The sequence below is a fragment of the Vitis vinifera genome, chromosome 1, assembly GCF_030704535.1.
Source record: "Vitis vinifera cultivar Pinot Noir 40024 chromosome 1, ASM3070453v1".
Lineage (NCBI taxonomy): Eukaryota > Viridiplantae > Streptophyta > Magnoliopsida > Vitales > Vitaceae > Vitis > Vitis vinifera.
Genome location: NC_081805.1, coordinates 3,752,399 through 3,773,936, shown reverse-complemented (window position 1 = coordinate 3,773,936; position 21,538 = coordinate 3,752,399). Strand labels below are relative to the sequence as shown.

The following is a 21,538-nucleotide window of genomic DNA, read 5'->3' as shown; positions in this document are numbered from 1 at the left end:
TAAAAATTGAGAACATTTTGATTAGGCAAAATATTAAGATATGTAGAGTCTAATTATTATCTTTCGGGTATTGAGAGAGATAAAAAAATACAGAGAGAAAAAATCTAGAGAGTAAGACGTTTTGAGGTTTTTTTGTACTTTCTTTTCATTATATTGAAAATGTACGACTACAAGTAGACGTAACTCTTATATTAAAAGTGAATCATTATAAATTTCATGTTTTTTTGTACTTTATTTTTCACATTAATTCTTCGTTGCTTTCGAAAAGTGCAATTATAATGTTTTAATCCTGATATGGAATTTATCAAGTAACATTAGGAAAAATCATAGTAAATAAATGAATATCAATTATTCAAGTTTAATATTTCATTTAGTTTAATATTATTTTATCAAAAAGATTTGCAAAATAACCCATTACAGTAATCAAGTTATTAGAATTAAATGAAATGAATAGATTGATCCATACACATTTGAAATTTTTTTTCTTCTAAAAATGAATCTTTAGTATTAATTGACATAACAATTCGAAAAATGAAATTGATTACATTTGATTGTTTGTTTATCTCGACGGAGTCACAGTAAAAGGTAATAAAAGGTAAGCTTATGATGGATACACCACTGTTGTTTTTTCAGTGGGCGTTCCAACTTCCAGAAAAGTCCACCGGAAACCACCATCCACTGTCCCAAAGGTTGACTACAAACCGCCAAACACCAGATAGGTTCCCTCCTTTGACTCAATTTCACGCTGCTTTCTTTTATAAGTGCTTGTCCCTTTCTCCTTATCGTCCTTCAGCTTTCTTTTCTTCTTCCTTATCATAATGGAAGAGAACCGGGATCCACTAGCTCGGAGAGTCCCAAGCTTTGCGCAGGGGAAGCGGATTCTTCTGGTGGATCGTGATGCTTCATCACTGACGTACATCTCTTCTGTACTGGAGTCTCATTCATACAAGGGTAAGAGTAAAATCCGTTAAAAATTGTTTCTGTATATTAATCTGCTTCACTTCTTCCGTTATGAATCTTGATTTTTTTGTTCTTCAGCTTTTGTATGTATGTTTGGAAGTGAGATTCTCTTGGTTGGTATCTGTTCTTAATCTTCAATATTTTGGTAATGGTGTTTGTGCTGATTATACAATGATCAGAATTTGTAAGAGTTTGGTTTTTCTTCTAGTACTTCTCTCTATTTTTTGGCCTTTCTTTTTATCCAAATAGGATGAAATGGCTATGGTTCAATGGCTCTCGTGTTGTTAGTTTGAGAAGTCACTCATCATTGACCATATTCTATGTGTGTTCTTGACTGCACTCGTGGGATAGGTTTTTTTCCACTCTTCTATATTCTGTAGAGTTTTTATGTTCTTCTTCGGTATTATTTCCGTTTTAATTGGGATTAAAAAAAAATTGTCCCAAAAAAAATTGAGAAATCACACTCAGTTTTGGGTTTAAAGGGGCTCTCATGAGTTTAAAAAACGGGTATACAAGGTTAAGAGGAGACCATACATATATAATGGTAAGAATATTATCTCATATTCAATATGAAACATCACATTAACCCCCATATAGACGCAATGCCCGACCAAACAAACGTCATACTAGGATTGGGGATTAATGACTCTGATTGCATTCTATCAAGCCCTTTAGGTAGGTATTAAAGTGCGATGGTGAGGCTTTCTCATGACAAAAATGTCACAAGGTATCATTGAATTTCTTGTGTTTTAATTGGTAATTAGTAGAAAACAGCTGCATTTTTCCATTTATTGCTAATGAGAGAATTGGTAAGAAAACGAACGTTGAACTATTTCTATTTTATTATCTATTTCTGTTCATATCTCTCTCATCTGCTCATTATAGACCATTGATTGATAAGTGGTTTCCTTTTATATATCCTTGATATAGAATATTTTCATGTGATCTCCCAACACAGCCTAATTTTATATATGAATGTTCTTTGACGTTATGATGATATGGTATAATCTGTTCTTTCAGTAACAACCATAGAACTAGAATCTGTTGCCATGTCCATGTTTGCGGAGAACAAGGATGAATTTGATGCGGTTATGGTTGACATGAATATGAAGGATATGACAAGCCTCGAATTTGTCAGACGAATACTTCTTACAAAGAATTACACGCCCATCATTTGTAAGCTTGAACTTTAGTGTAAAAAGCGTATATATAGGTTGCTTTTTTTTTATCTTTCATATGACAGTTCAACCTTACTTGATCCCCATGCAGTGATGTCCTCCATGGGTAACGAGGCTGTTGTAAGTCAAGCCCTAATTGACGGGGCGTGTCACTTTCTTGAGAAACCAATTCCTAACGATCAACTGCTGCAAATATGGCAACATGTGCATCGGGTGAAGAAGCTCTCAGAAGTGGAACAAGATGTGGGTAGAGGATCCAGCACTGGGATAGGTGAGGGTGCTACGATCAAAGAGAAGGGTGAGAAGGGTATTGCACATACAAATGATACATCTCAAGAGGGTACTGCCTCCAGGACTAAGAGATGTACAGACATTCAGATCAGAGAGGAGGGCAATGACTGTAGACCTGCCACTGGAGTTGAGTTGCAGGGGATTGATCCAAAAGGGAAGAACAAGAAAGTAGAAGGGGAAGTTGGCCTGGTTGGTCTGGAGACGCGCGATTTCAAACTACCTATAGGACTAACCATGGATGGCATAGATCAATTGAGGATGGAAGCTAAAGAAAAACGAGGATGCAGCAAGAGAAAGAGACCCAGTATTGATGATGGAGAAAAAGGAAAGTACCAGAGAAATGAGTGCTCTGAAAACTCTCATTCCAAGGGTAAAAGCCCCAGTGGAGAGGTTGGGAGTGAACGCAACCTCAATAGTTGCACTTCTGAGGCAAAACAATCTACATGTAGGACTACAGATCTTACAATAAAGTTAACATCATCCATTCGTGAACTTGGCGAAGAATGTAATAATTCTTTCTCAAATTAAATGAAAACAACAATTCCAGTCTTTTTCCTCTTACTAATACCTATATTGCACACTGTACCCCCCTAAATTAACTGCTGAATTCTTCCAGTTTCTTATTTGTTTTCTTGATTCAGGGGCTAATCCAAAAGCAATACAAGATACTATGAACGGGCCCAATCTGACCCAATGCCAGATTTCAAGCCATCTGCAGGTTCGCTTCTGTCAAGTTTAATTACTTTCAGAACAAAACTTCAAAAACCATCTCCACTAGTTGCCTCCATGTTTGAACCTTCGCAAAAGGGCCTCAATTTTCTTTCTTAATCTACACCTCTTTTCCTTAATTCCTTGTTTCAGTTTAAGAGTGGCTTCTGCCATTTTCTTTTCCTCCCTTTTTCCTTTTTCTGTAAGATTACTTACTATTTTGTTTCAATTTCAGAGACACAAAAGTAATAAAACCCAAGTTCAGAGCATGTCAGACAGCCGTGAGGATGCCACAACACCACTTCTGTCCTCTGGGAATGCAACAGCTTTCAATATCAGTAGCAGGACAGGAGCTTCTCAATCCCAGGAGCAGCAAGGCTTAGTTGGAATTGAGGCTAAATTCTCATTGGAATTGAAAATGGGCGATGGCAGGCGACCAGGGTCAAGCCAAATAAGCGAGAGGGAACCCTTTCCCGGCGAAAAAGGAAAGGCTCCTCCTCAAAATTTTCCTACCAAGTATGGTTGGCAAAACCCAATCCCATTCAATAGCTCGAGTCACAGGCAAAACTTGGTCCCAGGGACGAATTCTTTTGCCTATGCACCCAATACAAATGTTCCTACAGGCACTATTACAGGGGAAGCTATGCCACCACTGGCTCATGGCGCCAGATCAGCAAATCCTGCTATAGCCAATGACCTCAGGACAGGCCACGTTTCATCAGATGAAGGTGAGCTGGAGTGCTTGACTGCATGGTTAAGGAATTCCTCAAACGAAGACGATCCACATATACAACCATTTGATGGGTCATACAAATAAAGTTTATAATTGTTTCCTGCCAATTCAACTGCAAAGATGGACAGAGGCTTCGTAAAGAAGCCTGAAGAATCCGGTGGTGTTTGGTTTTTTGGTTTTTCACCTAATCCTAAATAGAGTTTAGAACCAGCTTAATAGAATTAAGAATAAAGTTGTTTGTTTTGTTAATATTTTATTTTTATTATTAAATATTAAAATGTAAAATAAAAAAAATCAATATACTTCTTTTTAACATTAAGAAAAAGTAAAATATTTTAATTTTTTTTATTCAACAAAAAATTTCCAAAATAATTAACAAAACAATAAAAAGTAAAAAAAATAAAAAATAAAAACCTAAAACCAAATTACTTTCAACAAAAAATTTTAAAAACAAACACCACCTCCAACAAATGAATATGGGTTCCGGTTTTTACTTTTCATATCCATTTCTTTTTTTTTTTTTTTCAAGTAAAGGAAATATAAAGGAAGAAAAAAAAAATGAATGCCATTGACATCTCTCTTTCACATTTTAAAATTATAATTATTAACCATGCCAAAAAAAAAAGAAAAAAAAAATGAAACGACAATTACTTTATTATTTTATTATTTATCTAATGTTCTATATTTAATTATTTTGAATGAAAAATAATTAAAAAATTCTTGCATCTCATTATGAACAAAAATTTTATTACTTCACATGTATTTTAGGAAAAAGTGACGAACTAGCCAAATGAGCTTTACTTTGTTCAAAAGAAAAAATAAAAAAATCTCAAATTAGTTTAGTTTAAGACCTTTCAATGAAATTCAATAAGAAAATAGTAATTTATTAAACAAAATATGCTTTTTAGAATTAATATTTTTTTCTTAACCTTTCACCGTAAGAGGATAGTGTGATAAAAATATCTTCTTTGACGGTAAAGAAAATATTAAAGATAAAATGGTGCAATATTTTGAGTTTTTTTCTAATTATTTATATATACTTATTATAATTATTTTTTATTTTTTATTATATATTTATGATGTTATGTTGACATCATAGTTTGATCATAAGTCAACAATTCGTCCGAGCATTAAATCGTAATCCAATAACTTATCTAGTTTAATGATAAATCCAATTCTAAAAACATTAGGTAAAATAGCTTTTGTTATATCAATTAACAAAAGTACATTGCCAATTATTTTTGATATCAACTAGAGTTGTAATGATTAGCAAAATTGTCCGTCTAGTAGATGATATTCTAGTTGATTCATTGTAACAATAAAATCGAAGCACATTAATGTAAAACTCTTTTTAATAACGAGAAATTAATTCGTATAATAACAAACAACAAAAATACCTTTCAACAATAACAAAAATACATTTTTTTAACGGTAACAATAATACCTACCTTTAACGGCAAAAAATACCTTCTTTTAATAGTAAAATTAAGAAATTAATTTACAAGTTACTATGAATATCACTAATATAACCAACAACATTAAACAAACCTATTTTCTAATACATTAAATCCAATTAGTTTGTACAATAACGAATAACAGAAACGCCTTTTAACAATAGCAAAAATACATTCCATTAACAATAAAATTTAAAAAATAACTTACAACAAATGTCACTAATGAAACCGACAATATTAAAAAATCTATTTCTGATACATTAAATCCAATTAGTTTGTACAATAACGAATAATAAAAACATCTTTTAACGGTAACAGAAATACCTTCTTTCAACGATAAAAAAATTACAACGAGCATCACTAATATAACCAACAACATTAAAAAATCTATTTCTAATACAATAAATCCAATAAATAAATAAATTATCTACTCACAAAATTTAATGATAATGTAATACATACTTGTACTTTTTCAATTGAGACCATTATTAATGAACTAGTTTTTTTTATCTCTGAAAGCATACAATAATGGAAACTCTTATAAAAATAAAAGAGAATTATTTTATTATTATTATTTTTGAATTGTTTAAAAAAATAGATATAAATATTTAAAAATTTTACCACTTTAAGTTTTTTTTAAAAATGATAGAAATATCAAGAATATAAGGTAAGTGCCTTTAAGGAATATAAGGTAAGTCATTCTTTATGCTCCTACAATTTTTATTTTTTATTTTTTAACAAGTATAGGTGTTTTTTTAAATTATTTATTTATATTTTCATAAAGCACTTTGCATATAAATGCATTAAGTGACTTAACTACAAGGGCTAAAATGAAATGACTTTTGGAAAAGTGAATTAAATTATTTTCCAAAAAGAGAAGCTGCAGTATTAATTGGCAGATCAATTCACACAATGAAATTAATTTGCAGACGACTATTTTGTGTAATTAATTACACTTAAGCAAAAGTCGAACAAAGGATAAGCACTATCCATCATTGTGGAGCCAGTATTTTCTTTGTGCAGCACCATGACTTTTTTCAGTGGGCCTTCCTCCTTCACAAAACCCAAGAGGATACCCCCACACCAGAGTCCAAAAGCGTTGACTAAAAATGCTATATATGTACATCACTACTCATTCTCATTCTTCATCCAGTTGGAGGCTTAAAGCTGCTGTCTTTCATGGACACTTCTCTCTCGCTTTCTTTCTCTCTGTAGTCTGTAGGGTGGTTCAGGTGTTTTGTTTTCCTTCTGTTTCTTGGAATAATGGAAGAAATCTGGGATCCATTAGCTCCCAAAGTCCCCAGCATTGCTCGGGGTATGAGGATACTTCTGGTGGATAGCGACACGACATCGCTGATGTTCATGGCTTCGATTCTGGAGTCTCATTCCTACAAAGGCAAAGCCAAGAATTACATGAATTTATTTCTGCTGTTTTCTGATTATCTTCATTCATCTGCTTTTAATCTTTTAGAACTTTTCTGATTCTGATATTTTGATACTATTGTATTTCTTTTAGTCATGCAACAGTCGGAATTTGTACAAGTCTGGTTTTTCTTCTACCTTTCCCTTACACATGGTTGTGGTTGGATGGTTTCTTGTGTTGCTAGTTTGAGGAGTTTGTCTTGATTGCACTCTCATGGTGTTGATGATATGGTGATCAGAATTTGGGCTTTACATGTCTGATTTTTTTATTTTTTTCCCACGATCTTCTCTATTTTGTAGAGTTTTTATCTCTGAAATGAATCTGGTACAGTTATGATCCAGTGGTCCGCATGTTGTTTTCCTTGATACAGAATTATTTGCAAGTGATCTCCCAAGATCAATGTTCTTTGAAACTATGATATATAATCGGGTGCAATCTCTTCTTGTTTCAGTTACAACCATTGAACTCTCCTCTATTGCAATGTCCATATACGCGGAGCGGAAGGACGAATTTGATGTGGTTATGGCAAATGTACACCTGCATAATATAACCGACCTTGAGTTTGTCCAAGAAATACTCAAGAAGAATAACACGCCCATCATCTGTGAGCATGAATTTTTGTATTAAAATGTGTAGGTTGTTTCAATATATTTTTTTTTGGTGTAACAGTTCTCATCTCCTTGCAGTGATGTCCTCTGCGGGTGTCATGGCTCTTCGGGATCAAGCCCCACTTGTAGGGGCATGTCACTTCTATGAGAAACCCGTTTCTAGCAGCCAACTCAGAGAAGTATGGCAGCACGTGTATAGGGAGAGGCTATCGAAAGAAGAAGGCCGAGGAAAAAAGGTCAATAATGGGAATGAAACTGAACGTGTGAAGAAGGTAGAGGTGCCCGTGACCAGGAAATGTGTAGGCATTCAGATCAGAGAGGGGGGCACCGGCTCAAGTACTCCCCATAGAAATGAATTCCAGGCCAGCGATCCGAAGGATAAGAACAAGCAAGTCGTAGGGGAAGTTGGTTCAGGCCATCATGGGGATGCACAAGCTACAGAAACTGAACAATTGAGGACAATGGCAGCTGACCAAAACCAAAGATGCGGGGAGAGAAAGAGAGCCAACGATGATGATGATGACAAGGGAGGAAGAAGGAAGAACAAAAGGAGAATCAACCGTAAACATTCGCCTTCCAAGGCTGGGAGAGAAAAGAACCAAAATTATAGGTCCTCTGAGAAAAAGCAATCCATGCGGTGGACTAGAGAGCTTCATTTCAAGTTCATAGCAGCCATCAGTAAACTGGGTGAAGCTAGTAATAGTTCTTTATCAAATTAAATTACAATCTAATTCCAGTCATTTCCCGTTCTTCCTTTCTCTTATTAATCTCTATATTAACTGCTGACTACTTGTGGTTTCTTGTTTGTTTTCGGGATGCAGAGGCCAACCCAAAAGCAATACGGGACTTGATGAATGTTCCTAATTTGAGCCTACGCCAGATTGGTCACCAGCTGGAGGTTCGCTTCTATCAGTTTACTTTGAGAACAAACTGCAGAAATCATAGATGCATTAGGCCTCATGGTCAAATCTGTGAACATTTAATATCATGCCATCTTACGAGTGATGACATTCATGCTGAATAGCTTCACTAGATTGCTCAGCACAATACAGTCATAGCACACAGACATCAATGGAGCATCTCTTTTTCCTTGATTTCATTTTTCCTTCTGAGAGTAGTTTTCGTGTTATTCACCATTTTTCTCTTGGTGTAAGGTCACTTACCCCTCTTAATTTGTTTCACTTTCAGAAATACAAAGCTCAAGTCCAGATCATCATGGACACATGCGTCGATACTCCACTATGGGCTCCATGGTCTCGGAATGCATCAACGGCCAATGTTGGTGGCACAACAGGCGTTCCACAACTACAGAAGCAGCAGGGTGGTTTGGTTAGAACTGAAACTAATCCACCATTGCAGCTATTTCCCCCTGTCTCCCTGCAGCCTGGTTCTCTGAACCTCAAAATTCCCAACAATAGAATTAGACCAGGACATTTGGGACCTAACGGCTCAGGTCATGGAAGGCATCAAGGATCAATCCAAATAAGGGAGAGGGAACCTCTTCCAACTCCTTTCATGACGAACGACAAGGGAAAAGGGAAACAGGCTCTGGGTTTCCAAGGCTATAGTACTGCTCCATATGTGCCTCCAGTGCACCATTGGCAAAATCCAACCCGGCCTCCAACATTTACCAGATTATCTGAGGAGCAACATTTGATGGCAGGGGCGAGTTCCTCTGCGAATCCACCCAATTCAAACGTTCCTGCTGGCACTAGTTCTACTCTTGCCAGTGCTTCAGCAAATCAAAATATCCCTGGTGGACCACTTGCAGGTCATGGTGGATTCGATGAGAGCGATGATCTGGCTTGGTTGACTGAATGGCTCAGTAGATCTCTGAAGGAAGATGATACAGGTCCTCCAACTTTTGATTGGTCGGACATGTAAGGTTTATGAAGAATGCAGCACTGACCTGTGTTGAAGAAACCTCCTCCACAGCATTGCCAGATTCAGCTGCTGCCGCTCTCCCTCATGACGCCCTCAATGATAATCAACAGTAACACCGAATTAATTCTATTTTTGTCTTGAGATATTTCCTATAACTTATATCCTGTCGCATGATGATTTCTTTCACCAATTTTCATCTCTCCCCGTTGCTATTTTCTATCCGTTGATTCTCCTAATTTCCACTCTTAATGGGAATTATGCTTTGAGATTTAATTAAATTCATGAAACTACAAATCAAAAAGTAAGAAAACCTTCTTCACTAACGAATCAAAACCTAAAAATATTTAAATGCTACCCTCAACATATCCTAGAAAGCATCTACCTTAATTAGCCTAATACATCGGCCACTTGAGGTATATCCTAGACTGCCAGGTCCATTTCCACTTGTTCACAAGAAAAAGAAAGAACCAAAAAAAAAAACCCAGAAAATTGAGTAGGGGAAATATTTTAGAAGACTGCACTTGAACACAAACTTTACAATTGATTCTCAACTTACTGCGTTACAAGTTCCAACAGTGGTCTTCATCATTAGACCAAAAGGAAGCGAAAAAAAAAAGGCTAAAAACTAATACACAGCTTAAGATCATTAATAAGCAAGCAAGTTGAAAGAAAAGTTGAGACAGAAAATCATCTCATCAGTTCCATCATGCAGAAAATTGGGGAGAAGCCGCCAGTCTCTTATATATTTCCAGAACCATCCTACTGTCAACTTCCTCACAAGTAGTAGAAACCATCAAAACCTGTGAGCTTTTCGCAATTCTCTCATCTCCCAAAGCCCAGACCTTATTAATTTTCCCAACATTACACGCAAACGCAATCATCATATCAACATAAGCATCGTGAAATTTGGCCAAAAGCTTGATGGGCGAAAAGATTTTCAATCTCAGCTTGGGGATTAACCTTATCTTCCGGTGATTAACCCCGCCAAGCCTCACGACCCTGAGCTTCCTTTTATTAGTGGTTGCACCAGTACGGCGCTGGTATCTCCTCCTCCTCCTCCAGTACCTCTTCAAGTTCTCATAGCATGTAGCGGGACTAATCTCCATGTCACAAAGAAAAAAAAGACTATGGAGAGAGTGTGAAGGGAACCTAAATGTAGAAGACTTTGTGAGAGATGTGGGAGTAGATGAGGAGAGAGAGGCTTTAGATAGAAGAGTGAAGGTGTGAAGGGAACCTAAATGTAGAAGACTTTGTGAGAGATGTGGAAGAAGATAAGGAGAGACAGGCTTTATATAGAAGAGTGAAGGAGACTTCAATGGTGTTTGAATACAGGGTTGTTTTCACCTGAAATTCGATAAACCCGCAAGTGAGTTATGATCTAAAAGTGGTCAATAGAGCCCCTCTGACCACAAATAGATCAGCTCGATAATGTTTGAATTTATTTTGGGTTTTTTGCTGTTAATCTGATAGGCGTGGAAATTTTCAAGCGTGATATAAAATGATGAAATTGTCCTTGGATAATTCTCAAGTCATTGTTGGGATTTTGCTGGGTGATTGGAACAACCACGAAAATCAACTGCAATCAGAGTGATTGTCAACAGTCCTCAGTATCAAATACTTATTGATGGAGAAGTGAATGTCTGTCTTATTCATCCACATCTTCAAGTTATATCAAGCCTTATCTATAAAAATCAATCAATAGATTTGACTTTCATGAACCCATGAGAGAATATTTTTCTTATCAAAATTATTAGCATGTACTGCATTCCACGCTTATTTTAAAAAAAAAAAAATAGCAAATCCAAATAATTTTTTTGATAAGCCGGAGGACGAAATGGACTCGGTCACGAGCTTTGTGCGGGGCCTAACACAAAGCGTAACAAGAAATTAATTATGATAAAATGCAAAATAAAAACAAATGTTTGACCAAAGTGTGTTGAACAGAGGAGTTCCAGATCCTGCCCAATGAAAGTAGGGCACTGATTTCTCACAAGTAGATGCCAAAAGCTTTATAGGAGGGTCTGTCCTTTCATGGAACAAGATCAACATATTCCGTCACTACCTTAGGGTGAAGACTTTTTCTTCAGCCGTGAGAGCGAAAGGGAAGTGATGTGTTTATCCTTGGGCCAAACCCATTTTAAAAACGTAGTGTGTAAACGAAATCATGAATCCTTAATGGGTTTTTATCTATTCCTGTTTTTGTATGTTTATGTTTGGTAGTCAAGAATATAGAGGAAAAGACAAGAAAATGGCAGTGAGGATGGGCTGTTTACAGAATGGATTTGGAACGGTTTTTGTTCAATACCTTAGCCGAACTGCCGAAGCTCCAACCAGACCCACAAAACAAATGCCATTTATTCTCAAAAGAGTTCTATTATTATCATTATGTGCCGTTAATCTGTCCGGCATTTTTTTTTAATAATAATAATAATAATCATAGGTCAAATTCCAGAAGTTAACAGCTTTAATGTACGGTTGCATGTGGAATTTTGATCATCATACCAGGGAGGAGAAACAACAAATTATTCCGGAGTGGTGGACCACGAGAATTCAAACAATAGTTACAGGACCACGAACAAATGAGTTTGGTGACTTGTCTCTATTCCTGCTCTATGAAACTGCCATGGTCCGTGTGTTAGGATGCCTGCAAACTATTTCGTATCCAAACAACACCCATGGAAAGATGAAAGAAAATATTTGAATACTCTCCGTATTTTATTCCCTTTTCCATTTTTTTTTTCTTTTTCCTTTTTCAGTTTAGTCGTTCCATATATAGTCATTCCTATTTTATCACACTGGTCTCGCTTCAGCATTCATGATAAAAGATCCCATTTTGCAATTTAATTCTTAAGTTAATGCTGTATCTTTCCTTCTGTATCCAAGAATTTCTAAAAGCAAAACTTTTTTTTTCTTTTAATATATAAAAAAAATGTAAAAAAAACATTTAAAATAAATCTAAAATCGATGCATTATTATTATTTTTTTATTATTTCAAACTCATTTCATTTATTTTAATTATTTAATATAAAAATAAAATAATTTCAAAATATACAAAATTTTTAATTATTATAGTTAATTTTATTAATATTTTTTTATAAAAAAAAATAATTTTCCTTAAAAAAAAATTATTTTCTTCCTACATTCCTAGAAGTTCCAAACATAGGGAAAGCGTTCCCAAGGGGCAAAAGAAAGCTAAGGAACCAAACATGATTTAATTCACAACAATAAGTGATGGGCAAAAGAAACAAATAAAGCATATGAAATGGTTGTTTCATCCTGTACTACAAACAAATGAATCAAGAAATAAAGTTTGTTCAAAACGATGCAAAGAGTAGGTTCAAGGATTGAATATCTGAAGCAAAAATAAAACATATTTCTCTACTCATTTTACAGAATATATGAACATCTGTTGACTATCTCTATTTCCTCTTTACTGTCAAAATCTTTTAGTCAATTCCTCCTCCCACTGTTCAATCCATCCAAAATGGGGCTTGTATCACGGGTGTAAACTACTGATGTGTCCATGCCCAGATGACTTTCAACATGTATACTCTGAAGCTCCGTTACGCCCATGCTGAGATGATTAATACCTGTGGTTGAGGACTGAATACCATTTCGGCTTTCCGCTAACATCTCAAAATATGCATGAGGTCCCCAACCTGCATATGCAGAACAAGTACATTAAAAACATGTGGATGAAAGTTCATAGCATCGCTTTGATCAATTCAAAAGCAACACTTCCAATGTCCATCTTTTGAGAAGTTGAAGAAACACCAAATGGATCCTAAGCATTCCTCAAGTTGCAACCCTACCGACAATGGTGCCTTCTTTGCCAACATTGTTACACTAATACTTTCACTTCATAAAAAATATTAAAATTGGAAACAATAAGGACCGTAAAACCATCGCATAATCATGCTCACAGCTTTTAGCCTATTAAATGAAAATAAATAAATAAATAAACATCACTAACACAGCTTTCAAATTTAAAATACAGCTTGTGATTGTCAGCCATGTCCATGGGCAGGCACCTTTCAAGTGGTATAAATAGTGCAATTTTGTAAAAAAAATTATGCAGAATTCATGTTTGGTTTCTTTCTCAATCCGACAGAAAATATTTGCAAAACCTAAATGTTAAGTTGGATTGATCAGATAGGATATAAATATTGTTGGATATCATTTTCAACCACAATGACATCCTTGAATATTATATCCAACAAAAAAAATGTCTTAGGATTTGGATATACCCTATCATCCTCATGTTTGGTTTGTCAAGAGAATAAAAGTTAGAATGGAAACAAATTACATTTCAATGGTTGATATTTTTTAAAAAATAAAAAATATATGATATCTCAATATCTGCTATTAAAAAATATGAAATTTCTTTTACATTTAGTATTATTTGGAAATCATTCTATAATTCATAATTAGTAAGTAATATTTTATTTTATTTTAATAAAATTCGTGATTAAAGTATTTAAAATTTATAAGTAAAAAATATTACATTATCTTGGTAAACATATAAAAAAGCATTTTGGGGTATACTATATATTAATATTATTTTTACATTGTATTATACACATTTCTTCTTGCATTTTTCTAAGTGCCATGGCATTTCCCTCACCAACTTGAATGCCAATTAGCAAATGATTAAGTCATGGCCCCATGGTTGACAAAAGTTCATACAAACTGAGGTTAACAAATTCTAAGATAATCAATCAGTAGGAGCAGTTAAAGGGCATACCATCTATGTCATAAGGGGGTGGAAAGAATTGCAAGTAACAAAATGAAGCAACTGTTGCTCCTGCCAGAGAGGAAGGACAAAGAATTATACTGAGAAGAGTGTATAAATCAGAAAAAAGTAGAGTAAGGAAAGATTCCATTCATAATCATCGGTACTGATAAAACAGACCTATTACACCTCCGGCAAATACATCTTGCCAGTGATGCCAATAGTCATCTACTCGAGAAACTCCCACTAGAGCTGCAAGAAGTATGGGCAGGAAAACAATACAGAGCTTTGCTACATGGCCTTTACGATCAAATGCCCTGATTTTGCCTGACAAGTACCATGAGAGGAAGCTGAGTCCGGCAAAGGACCCTGCACATGACAACCAGAATTCCTGTGAGCTAATATCCTCATTACAAGAAAATCAACATAAACACTGCAAAAGAAACGAACACCAAAAACGCCATAAATATTTCCCCCCAACACACTGGCAGATACACACAGATGCATGCGTAGAAGAAAATCACAGATGAACTAAAGACATCCAATATGGCCACTAACTTCCACTCGTAAAGTAGCACATAAAGTGCATTTTCACATAGAATAAACTTTTCCAATAAATTTCAGCTCCCTGAAAAAAATTGAATATGAGAATCTTCCATTCCATCATAAATCCCTTATACAAAAAATCCATGTATTGTGCGGGTCAACTGATTGATCAAGCTCTTAAACCAGTGCCTGTTTGGTTCACCATAGGGCTGCATTTAAAATTCCCAACTAAACAAAGGCTGGTCTGGACTTCAGTTAAGCCCTTAGGCTCCATAGCCCAATAACATAAGATGGATAAGCATTTGCACATATGTCACAAACCATATAGTTTATTATTCCTATAAAAAAAGAAAAGAAAATAAAAAAAAGGCTTAGGTGGTGTTTGTTTTTTTACTTAATTCTAAATAGAACCTTAATACTTAATAGAATTAAATATTAGGTTGTTTGTTTTTGTAGTATTTTATTTCTATTAAGTATTAAAAAGTAAAAAAAATCATTGTGTTATTTTTTCTATTTAGAAAAAGCCACATATTTTAGCTTTTTTTATTTAGTAAAAAGTTTATAATAAGTCATGAAAAAGTAAAAAAACAAACAACCTAAATTCTAAAACTAAATGGTTTTCAGCAAAAAGCCAAAAAAACAAACACCACCTTAGTTTTGTTAAATATGTACGATATTATGCACCAAGAAAAATTATAAATGAAAAAACAATTCCCCGCCCTAATTGTTTTCAAATGTTTGTTATGCCATATTCTGGGGTTCCTTTCCACCAATATCTGATTATACAACCATGCTCTAAGGATATTTGCATAGAAACCCATGGCTAGGGTGGGTTTATCTCTAGTTGATCTTCTAACTTGCACAAGTTGCAAGCCTAACTTTTAATACCAATAACATATGACTCAAGTAAAATATTCATAAGTGAGGATAAGAGATTAGAAATATGACAGAGATATTGACTATTGCTTATCAGGGTTTGAAGGTCTTCTTAGATGGAATTCACTGTGGTGTATTGATAGTCTCACGTTAACTTGGATTATATGGTAGGAGAAGAATGTGAGGAAATTTTAGAACAGATGGAGTATTTTGGAGGCAATGTGAGATTCAACTATTTGTCCTCTTCTCTAGGAGCATCAACTAGTGCAACAGTTGTGGGCCCCTTTGAGCATTATGATGCTACTCTAGAATCTAGTATGTGGATTTGTTAGGTTAATTGTGGAGATACTCATAGATGGATGCCTTTTCCAATGCACTACGTCAAGTTAAATTTCAATGGGTGATTCTTCAATAAATTAGGACAGCTAGAAATGGGAGGAACAATTGTAAATCATCCTGAAACATTAGTAAGAGCATTGCTTGAAAATGTTGGAGTGAATCTAACCATTGAGGCAAAAATATTAGCCTTGGTGCAAAACCTAAAGGTAGCTAAAGATGAGGGTATATCCAAAGTTTTAGTAGAGGGACAATCTACACTAGTCCTATATTAGGTTAATGAGGAGAGAGACTCATGGAGTTTTAATGGGTAGCTACACCAAATTTTTTATGTTGTTTTAGAGTTGGGATGTTCCTTTTGCTAGATTCCTTGAATGGTTAACCACGTGACAAATACGTTAGCAAAAAGGAGAGCCAATTGGTCTCTTTTGTAAGGGATTTACCACACCTAAGTTTTGAATTTTTAATTATAAGCACTTTTAGTTGTGAATTTCTATTGATATCTCGAGTAGATAATTTTCTTGCTTCTTTTTATTATTATTATTTTTTTATCAAAGCTATGTATTGTGCTTGAGGGAATGATTTCTTATCCTTTTTTGTATCTACTTATTTCATAGTAATAAAATATTTGTTTTCAATAAAAAATAAAAAAAAACTTATAAGGGATTAGATATAAATCCAAAATCTTCATGTATTCATGCATGAAAAAAGAAATGCTCCGGAAACTAGCAACAGGAACCATATATTGATACACAGCATACAGTTCCCACAGTAATAGGTCACTTACAAGAAGTATGCCCACTAGGGAAACTTTTATGTCCTTCCTTGATGACACTTTTGTCTCCAGTACACAGAACATCTGTTGTTCTAGTGTCAAACACCTGAATAATCCATGCACCAAATATATGTTGGCTGAGTATAGGACTGATCAAGAACAAAAAAATAAACAGAAGTCAACAATCTTGGGAACAAAAATAAAGATAGTTGATGTAATGGAGAGCCCACCCCTTTCCCATTAGGGAAACAACGCCAAAAGAAGTCTGGACGAGGTCGGCCAACAGCATCTTTAATTGCATCAGTTATAACTGCCGTGATCAGTACAGAGAATAGAAGGCCTAAACATGCACACATAATCCATTAAGCAATGCACCACAAGGAAACAACAGTACCTGACTCAAAGAAATCTAGGAAGGGAAAAAGTGATACCCAATATGGCATGGTGTAAATCATAAACATCCTGTCTAATGAAGTAGTAGACAAGAATCACAACAATGGGTAACAATATTGCAATTAACTGCCAAAAAACAAAAGGATGAAAATATTATTCTTTTACAGTGGTTGTCATAAAAGTGATATGTGCAATTTCAACAAATATCAAAATTTTCCACGTATGGTTTGTCTTAAGTTGGCACTTACTGGTACACTCCAAAAGGGAATAGTATTGGTTTGCAATGGGTAAGACAGGTCTGTTAGCATCTCCTTTCCAACAAAGCGGTGAAATGGTTCAATAACATTCAGAATGACCTCAATTACCACAAGTAGTATGAGAATCAGCCAATCATGCATATGTGACCTTGCTACTTTAAGTCCATGGGATCTTATAGTGTGAGCTCCCAATTGAATCTCTGGCATTTTTCAACAACTAGGAGAGAACTGAAAAGATCACATGACAGAAAATGAAGTTAAAAAATCATAGGCAAAAACATTAATCAAATGCAGGCTTGCCATTCAAAGACACCAGAAACAATAAGCACATGTATCCCAATGATAACTATTCACAAATCAATTATCAAATTAAGCATAACTACAGCAAAATACACGTGGCTGAGACACACATGTCAAACATAATATTCCTAAAATGCTTCTGGAATTTTATAGTAAATTTTTTAAATTCAGGCATGTGTCCGTCATGCAGAGACACAGGTCAGTCATGTAATGAAAACATTGGGCCATTGGCTGTTATTTAAAGAAAAAAATGAAAAAAAGGGTTTTGTACAAAGAAGGAAGATAAACAAGATTTAGTCATATTAAGATAAATATTATATTAATTCTATGTAAACAAATATATATTAATTTTTGTTTTGTCCTTGTGTTTCTCTTTTCCATTTTAAAATTTGTTCTCTTGAAAGTCTATATCATGTTGCTTGCAACCTGAGTTGGCGGGCATGCAAAACAGGCAGCCCAGTTTTAAGTTATTAACTGGTAAATTAACTTACTAACTTAATATGACTTAATAATTTAACTTCCTGACTTAATAATTTAAATTAAGTTATTAAGCATATTTGATAAAATAAATTAATATTGTAACTTAGAGTTAAGTCATAAGTAAGCCAAGGCAATGTTTTATTGGGCACTAAATGTTCACCTGGTACAGTATAAATTGCATTTACAAAGCTAAAGTTTTCACTCATTACAGATTTACTGTGAGATGAGAATAACGAACATAATTTTATAACAAGAAAATGCTTCAAAGCAACAAGAGAAAAACAGAAGTATGTTTTAGATGAAGTATAATACAATTTTGTAAAAAGAAAACTATTTCAAAAGAACATGAGAAAAACAAAAGCATTTTCAAACCGAAGTTTAAATTCAAGGAAATAGTAGTGTATGAACAATATTTTATCTAAACTAGCCCAAAAGAGTGGGCCATTGAATTATTAAGTTAATTAAAGATAACCTAAACCAATCGCTATCAATTAGACTGATAAATCCATTACAAAAAAAAATCAGAAAATGACACCAAATTGAAATTTGGAAAAAAAAAATTCTTATTCATAGACCCTCTATGAAATCTGATCATGTGCTGTTCAATTGCAGCCTGCTGCACCTGTTGCACTTGTTATCCAAATTCAGAAAAAGTGGCAATGGCATCAGTTTAAAACCTAAATACCATCATAACCAGAGACGCAAACAGACAATATATGTATATATACAAACCTGCATTTTTGCATATATCCTAAGCTTTTGAATAGTAACTGGAATGAGAACAACATAAATTCATTTTGGTTAAATAGTTGAAGTTACACACAAAAACAACCAATACTGGTTCAATATGGTAGATATTGTCCAACACACTAGTCGAATATGAGGCATGGTCAAATTGTTAAAGGAAATTGTGAGGTTTAAACAGTGAATGGAGAAGGAAGAGAATTAACAGGACACATATTCATGGGCAAATGCTGCACTAGGTGGGAAAAAAATTTAAAAAATTGCAGAGATAGTGCAGACAAGATAATTCCTTATTTGAGGCAGAAAACTAGCGCCTCAAAAGTAAGAAAAACCAAGGGCTAGGGCTTCTTCGAGCCTGTATCTCCTTTATACTCTGCTCGATCCGGAGGAAGCATAGGAACAGAAAAAGAAAACTTCGAATCCGCTAACATGCTCAAGCTGAAAGTATAGTGGTGAGATTCCAAGCTTTCTCTTATTGTCTCTTCTTTTCCGTTCCTACCATTTCTCAAAAATCAAGCAGAGCCTTACAACGAAAATCTATACACAGGTCGACAGAAACATTTATAAAGACAAACAAGAATCGGAATGGATAGCGAAAATCCGGAGCAATACTAGTCGAAGAAAAAAAAAAGGACAAAACGAGTGGATTCAGACCAATATTTACATCTACATCATTTACCAAAATAAATAAATAAATAAAACTCAATTCCAATTTTCAGAAATCAAAACAAATAAGTCAGCAAGATTCGGAAATTCGAAGTGTCACTCGCTTCCCTGTTCCTCCTCATTTTCTCGCCAACCAAACAACCAGATAAGAATTGAAAATGAGAAAACGAAAAACAGACTTTTAGAGTGAGAAAACTTACCCGGTGGAAAATCTGAGGAATGAGAGGGACAGACACAGAACGTACTGAGAATTTCAGTAATTATAACGGGGATTGAGGCTGATCAAAATAGAGAGAGAAAGCGCGTGAGATGAATCTGAATGAGGACAAACGGAGCGAGACAAGGTAGGGTACACCTACTCCACGTCTCGACCGCGTCACATCCGATAAAGCCATGGACCAACAAATACAACGAAAAGAAAAGATTAAAGCAGCTTAAGTGTGACCACTTTACCCATCACCCTATTATATTTTATCATTCTGTTTCTGGTCAATGAATAAGTTACATTATTGTTTGTAATTTTGGTCCCCGCAATTGATGCTCTCAAGGACTCAAATTCCACACTCAGGTGAAAAGTGTGTTAGGATGTTTCACAATTCAACCAATAATTATCATGTCGTTTTGATAGTGTCAAGGAGAGGGCTTAAAAGTAATTACATAAACTAATCACTCTAGCTTCATGCGTTGCAGAGAATGACGTTTTGACTTTTTGTTTGGTGTTATATCAATATGGCATTTTTTTTTCTCTCTTTTTAAATACTTATGAAAGATGGTATAGGCATAATTCTTCTTGCCTCTCTTTATCTACACCATCAATCCATGACATCATCTTATAAAATATTTTCTACATATTTTATTCGGAATTATTCAATTTAATTATTATAATATTTAATTGATTTTTTTATATTTTTATAAACTTATGTTCCACATTAATATTTTTTTCCATTAATCCCATTCATTTTTCGACAATTATTATAATACATTTTTTTTATGGGAGAATTATCTTTTGGGGGTAGATGGGCCCCCAAATTAACAAAAGATCCATATAAGTCTTCAAATTGAGTTGAAGGATATGAAATAGTAACGGACAAATATACCCTTTAAGAACACATATAAAATATTTTATAAAATTAAGTTAAATAATTTTTTTTCAATAATTTTTTTTTCAAAAATACTAAATTAAATAAAAGTAGTTTTCAAAAATATTAAATTAAATATTTTTTTTTCAAAAATATTAAATTAATTTTTTTTCAAAAATATTAAATTAAATTAAAGTATTTAAAAAAATATTAAATTAATTTTTTTAAATATTAAATTAAATAAATTTATTTTTAAAAAATATTAAATTAAATAAATTTATTTTTAAAAAATATTAAATTAAATAAAAGTATTTTAAAAAATATTAAATTACATAAAAGTATTTTTTAAAAATATTAAATTAAATAAAAATATTAAATTAAATAAAAGTATTTTTCAAAAATATTAATTTTTTTTCTCAAAATCAATAAAGGGCATTTTTGGAAATACTGAAGGATGATATCTTTCAACTCAATTTTCATACTTTCATTGGGTCATGGACTCAATTTGAAGAGTTACATGGATCTTTTGTTAATTTGGGGGTCATTTACCCCCAAAACATAATTCTCCCTTTTTTTATTAAGTTTCTTTCCTTTTCAAGGTTTTTTTTCTTTAAAAAAAAATACCTTATATCTTTTCTTATAAAGTTACTTCTTAAAAAAAATATTAAAAAAATTTATTTTTTATATTTGATTTTATCATGAAAATTAAATATATTTAAAATTTTAAATTATTTAATATTTATATAAAAGAGTTAAAATAAGTTAAATAAATTCTAAAATAATATTAAAAAATAATTTATTAATTTTAATTCTATTTTTTTTTTTCTATTTCCTTCTCCTCACATTTCCACCAAAACAATCCATAGTAATAAATAACACTTTATTATTTCACAGGGAGACATTTAATCATAAAAAGTATTTGATCTCCTGTCTTTGATATTTGTATATTCCTTATAACTTCCACCCTCAATAATAATCTTTTGTCTATATAATAGCTTAATTTTTACATAACAATTCCATTTTTGCCATATACTATTGATTAAGATAATACTCCATGCTCCCTTTGACGGTCCAGTCTCTTAATGGCTCCTCTCATACGATCCATTGTCACTTCC

General features: G+C 33.7%; 3 protein-coding genes across 4 annotated transcripts; 2 read left to right on the top strand and 1 right to left on the bottom strand.

The window, feature by feature from the left end:
* Positions 1 to 777: 777 nt before the first annotated feature.
* Positions 778 to 4,102, top strand: LOC104882344 (two-component response regulator-like APRR2). Its single transcript, XM_010665321.3, has 5 exons — positions 778 to 951; positions 1,981 to 2,136; positions 2,230 to 2,934; positions 3,071 to 3,147; positions 3,373 to 4,102. Exons 1-5 carry the CDS (start codon positions 819 to 821, stop codon positions 3,952 to 3,954), a joined length of 1,653 nt encoding a protein of 550 aa, XP_010663623.1. The 5' UTR covers positions 778 to 818; the 3' UTR covers positions 3,955 to 4,102.
* A 2,388-nt stretch (positions 4,103 to 6,490) lies between these two features.
* On the top strand, positions 6,491 to 9,456 carry LOC104882357 (two-component response regulator ARR18). Its single transcript, XM_059738663.1, has 4 exons — positions 6,491 to 7,351; positions 7,434 to 8,051; positions 8,177 to 8,253; positions 8,544 to 9,456. The coding sequence occupies exons 1-4, from the start codon at positions 7,147 to 7,149 to the stop codon at positions 9,237 to 9,239; spliced, it is 1,596 nt and encodes a 531-aa protein (XP_059594646.1). The 5' UTR covers positions 6,491 to 7,146; the 3' UTR covers positions 9,240 to 9,456.
* A 3,012-nt stretch (positions 9,457 to 12,468) lies between these two features.
* Positions 12,469 to 19,739, bottom strand: LOC100259291 (lipid phosphate phosphatase 2). Of its 2 annotated transcripts, XM_002282818.4 has the most exons (8): positions 19,545 to 19,739; positions 17,146 to 17,382; positions 16,936 to 17,023; positions 16,735 to 16,844; positions 16,517 to 16,610; positions 14,152 to 14,340; positions 13,984 to 14,043; positions 12,469 to 12,898 (listed from the first exon to the last, which is right to left on the bottom strand). In XM_002282818.4, the coding sequence occupies exons 2-8, from the start codon at positions 17,359 to 17,361 to the stop codon at positions 12,690 to 12,692; spliced, it is 966 nt and encodes a 321-aa protein (XP_002282854.1). In that variant the 5' UTR covers positions 17,362 to 17,382; positions 19,545 to 19,739; the 3' UTR covers positions 12,469 to 12,689. The 2 variants fall into 2 exon arrangements, with proteins under 2 accessions (XP_002282854.1, XP_019074569.1); XM_019219024.2 differs by having other exon boundaries at positions 17,146 to 19,671.
* Positions 19,740 to 21,538: the final 1,799 nt, after the last annotated feature.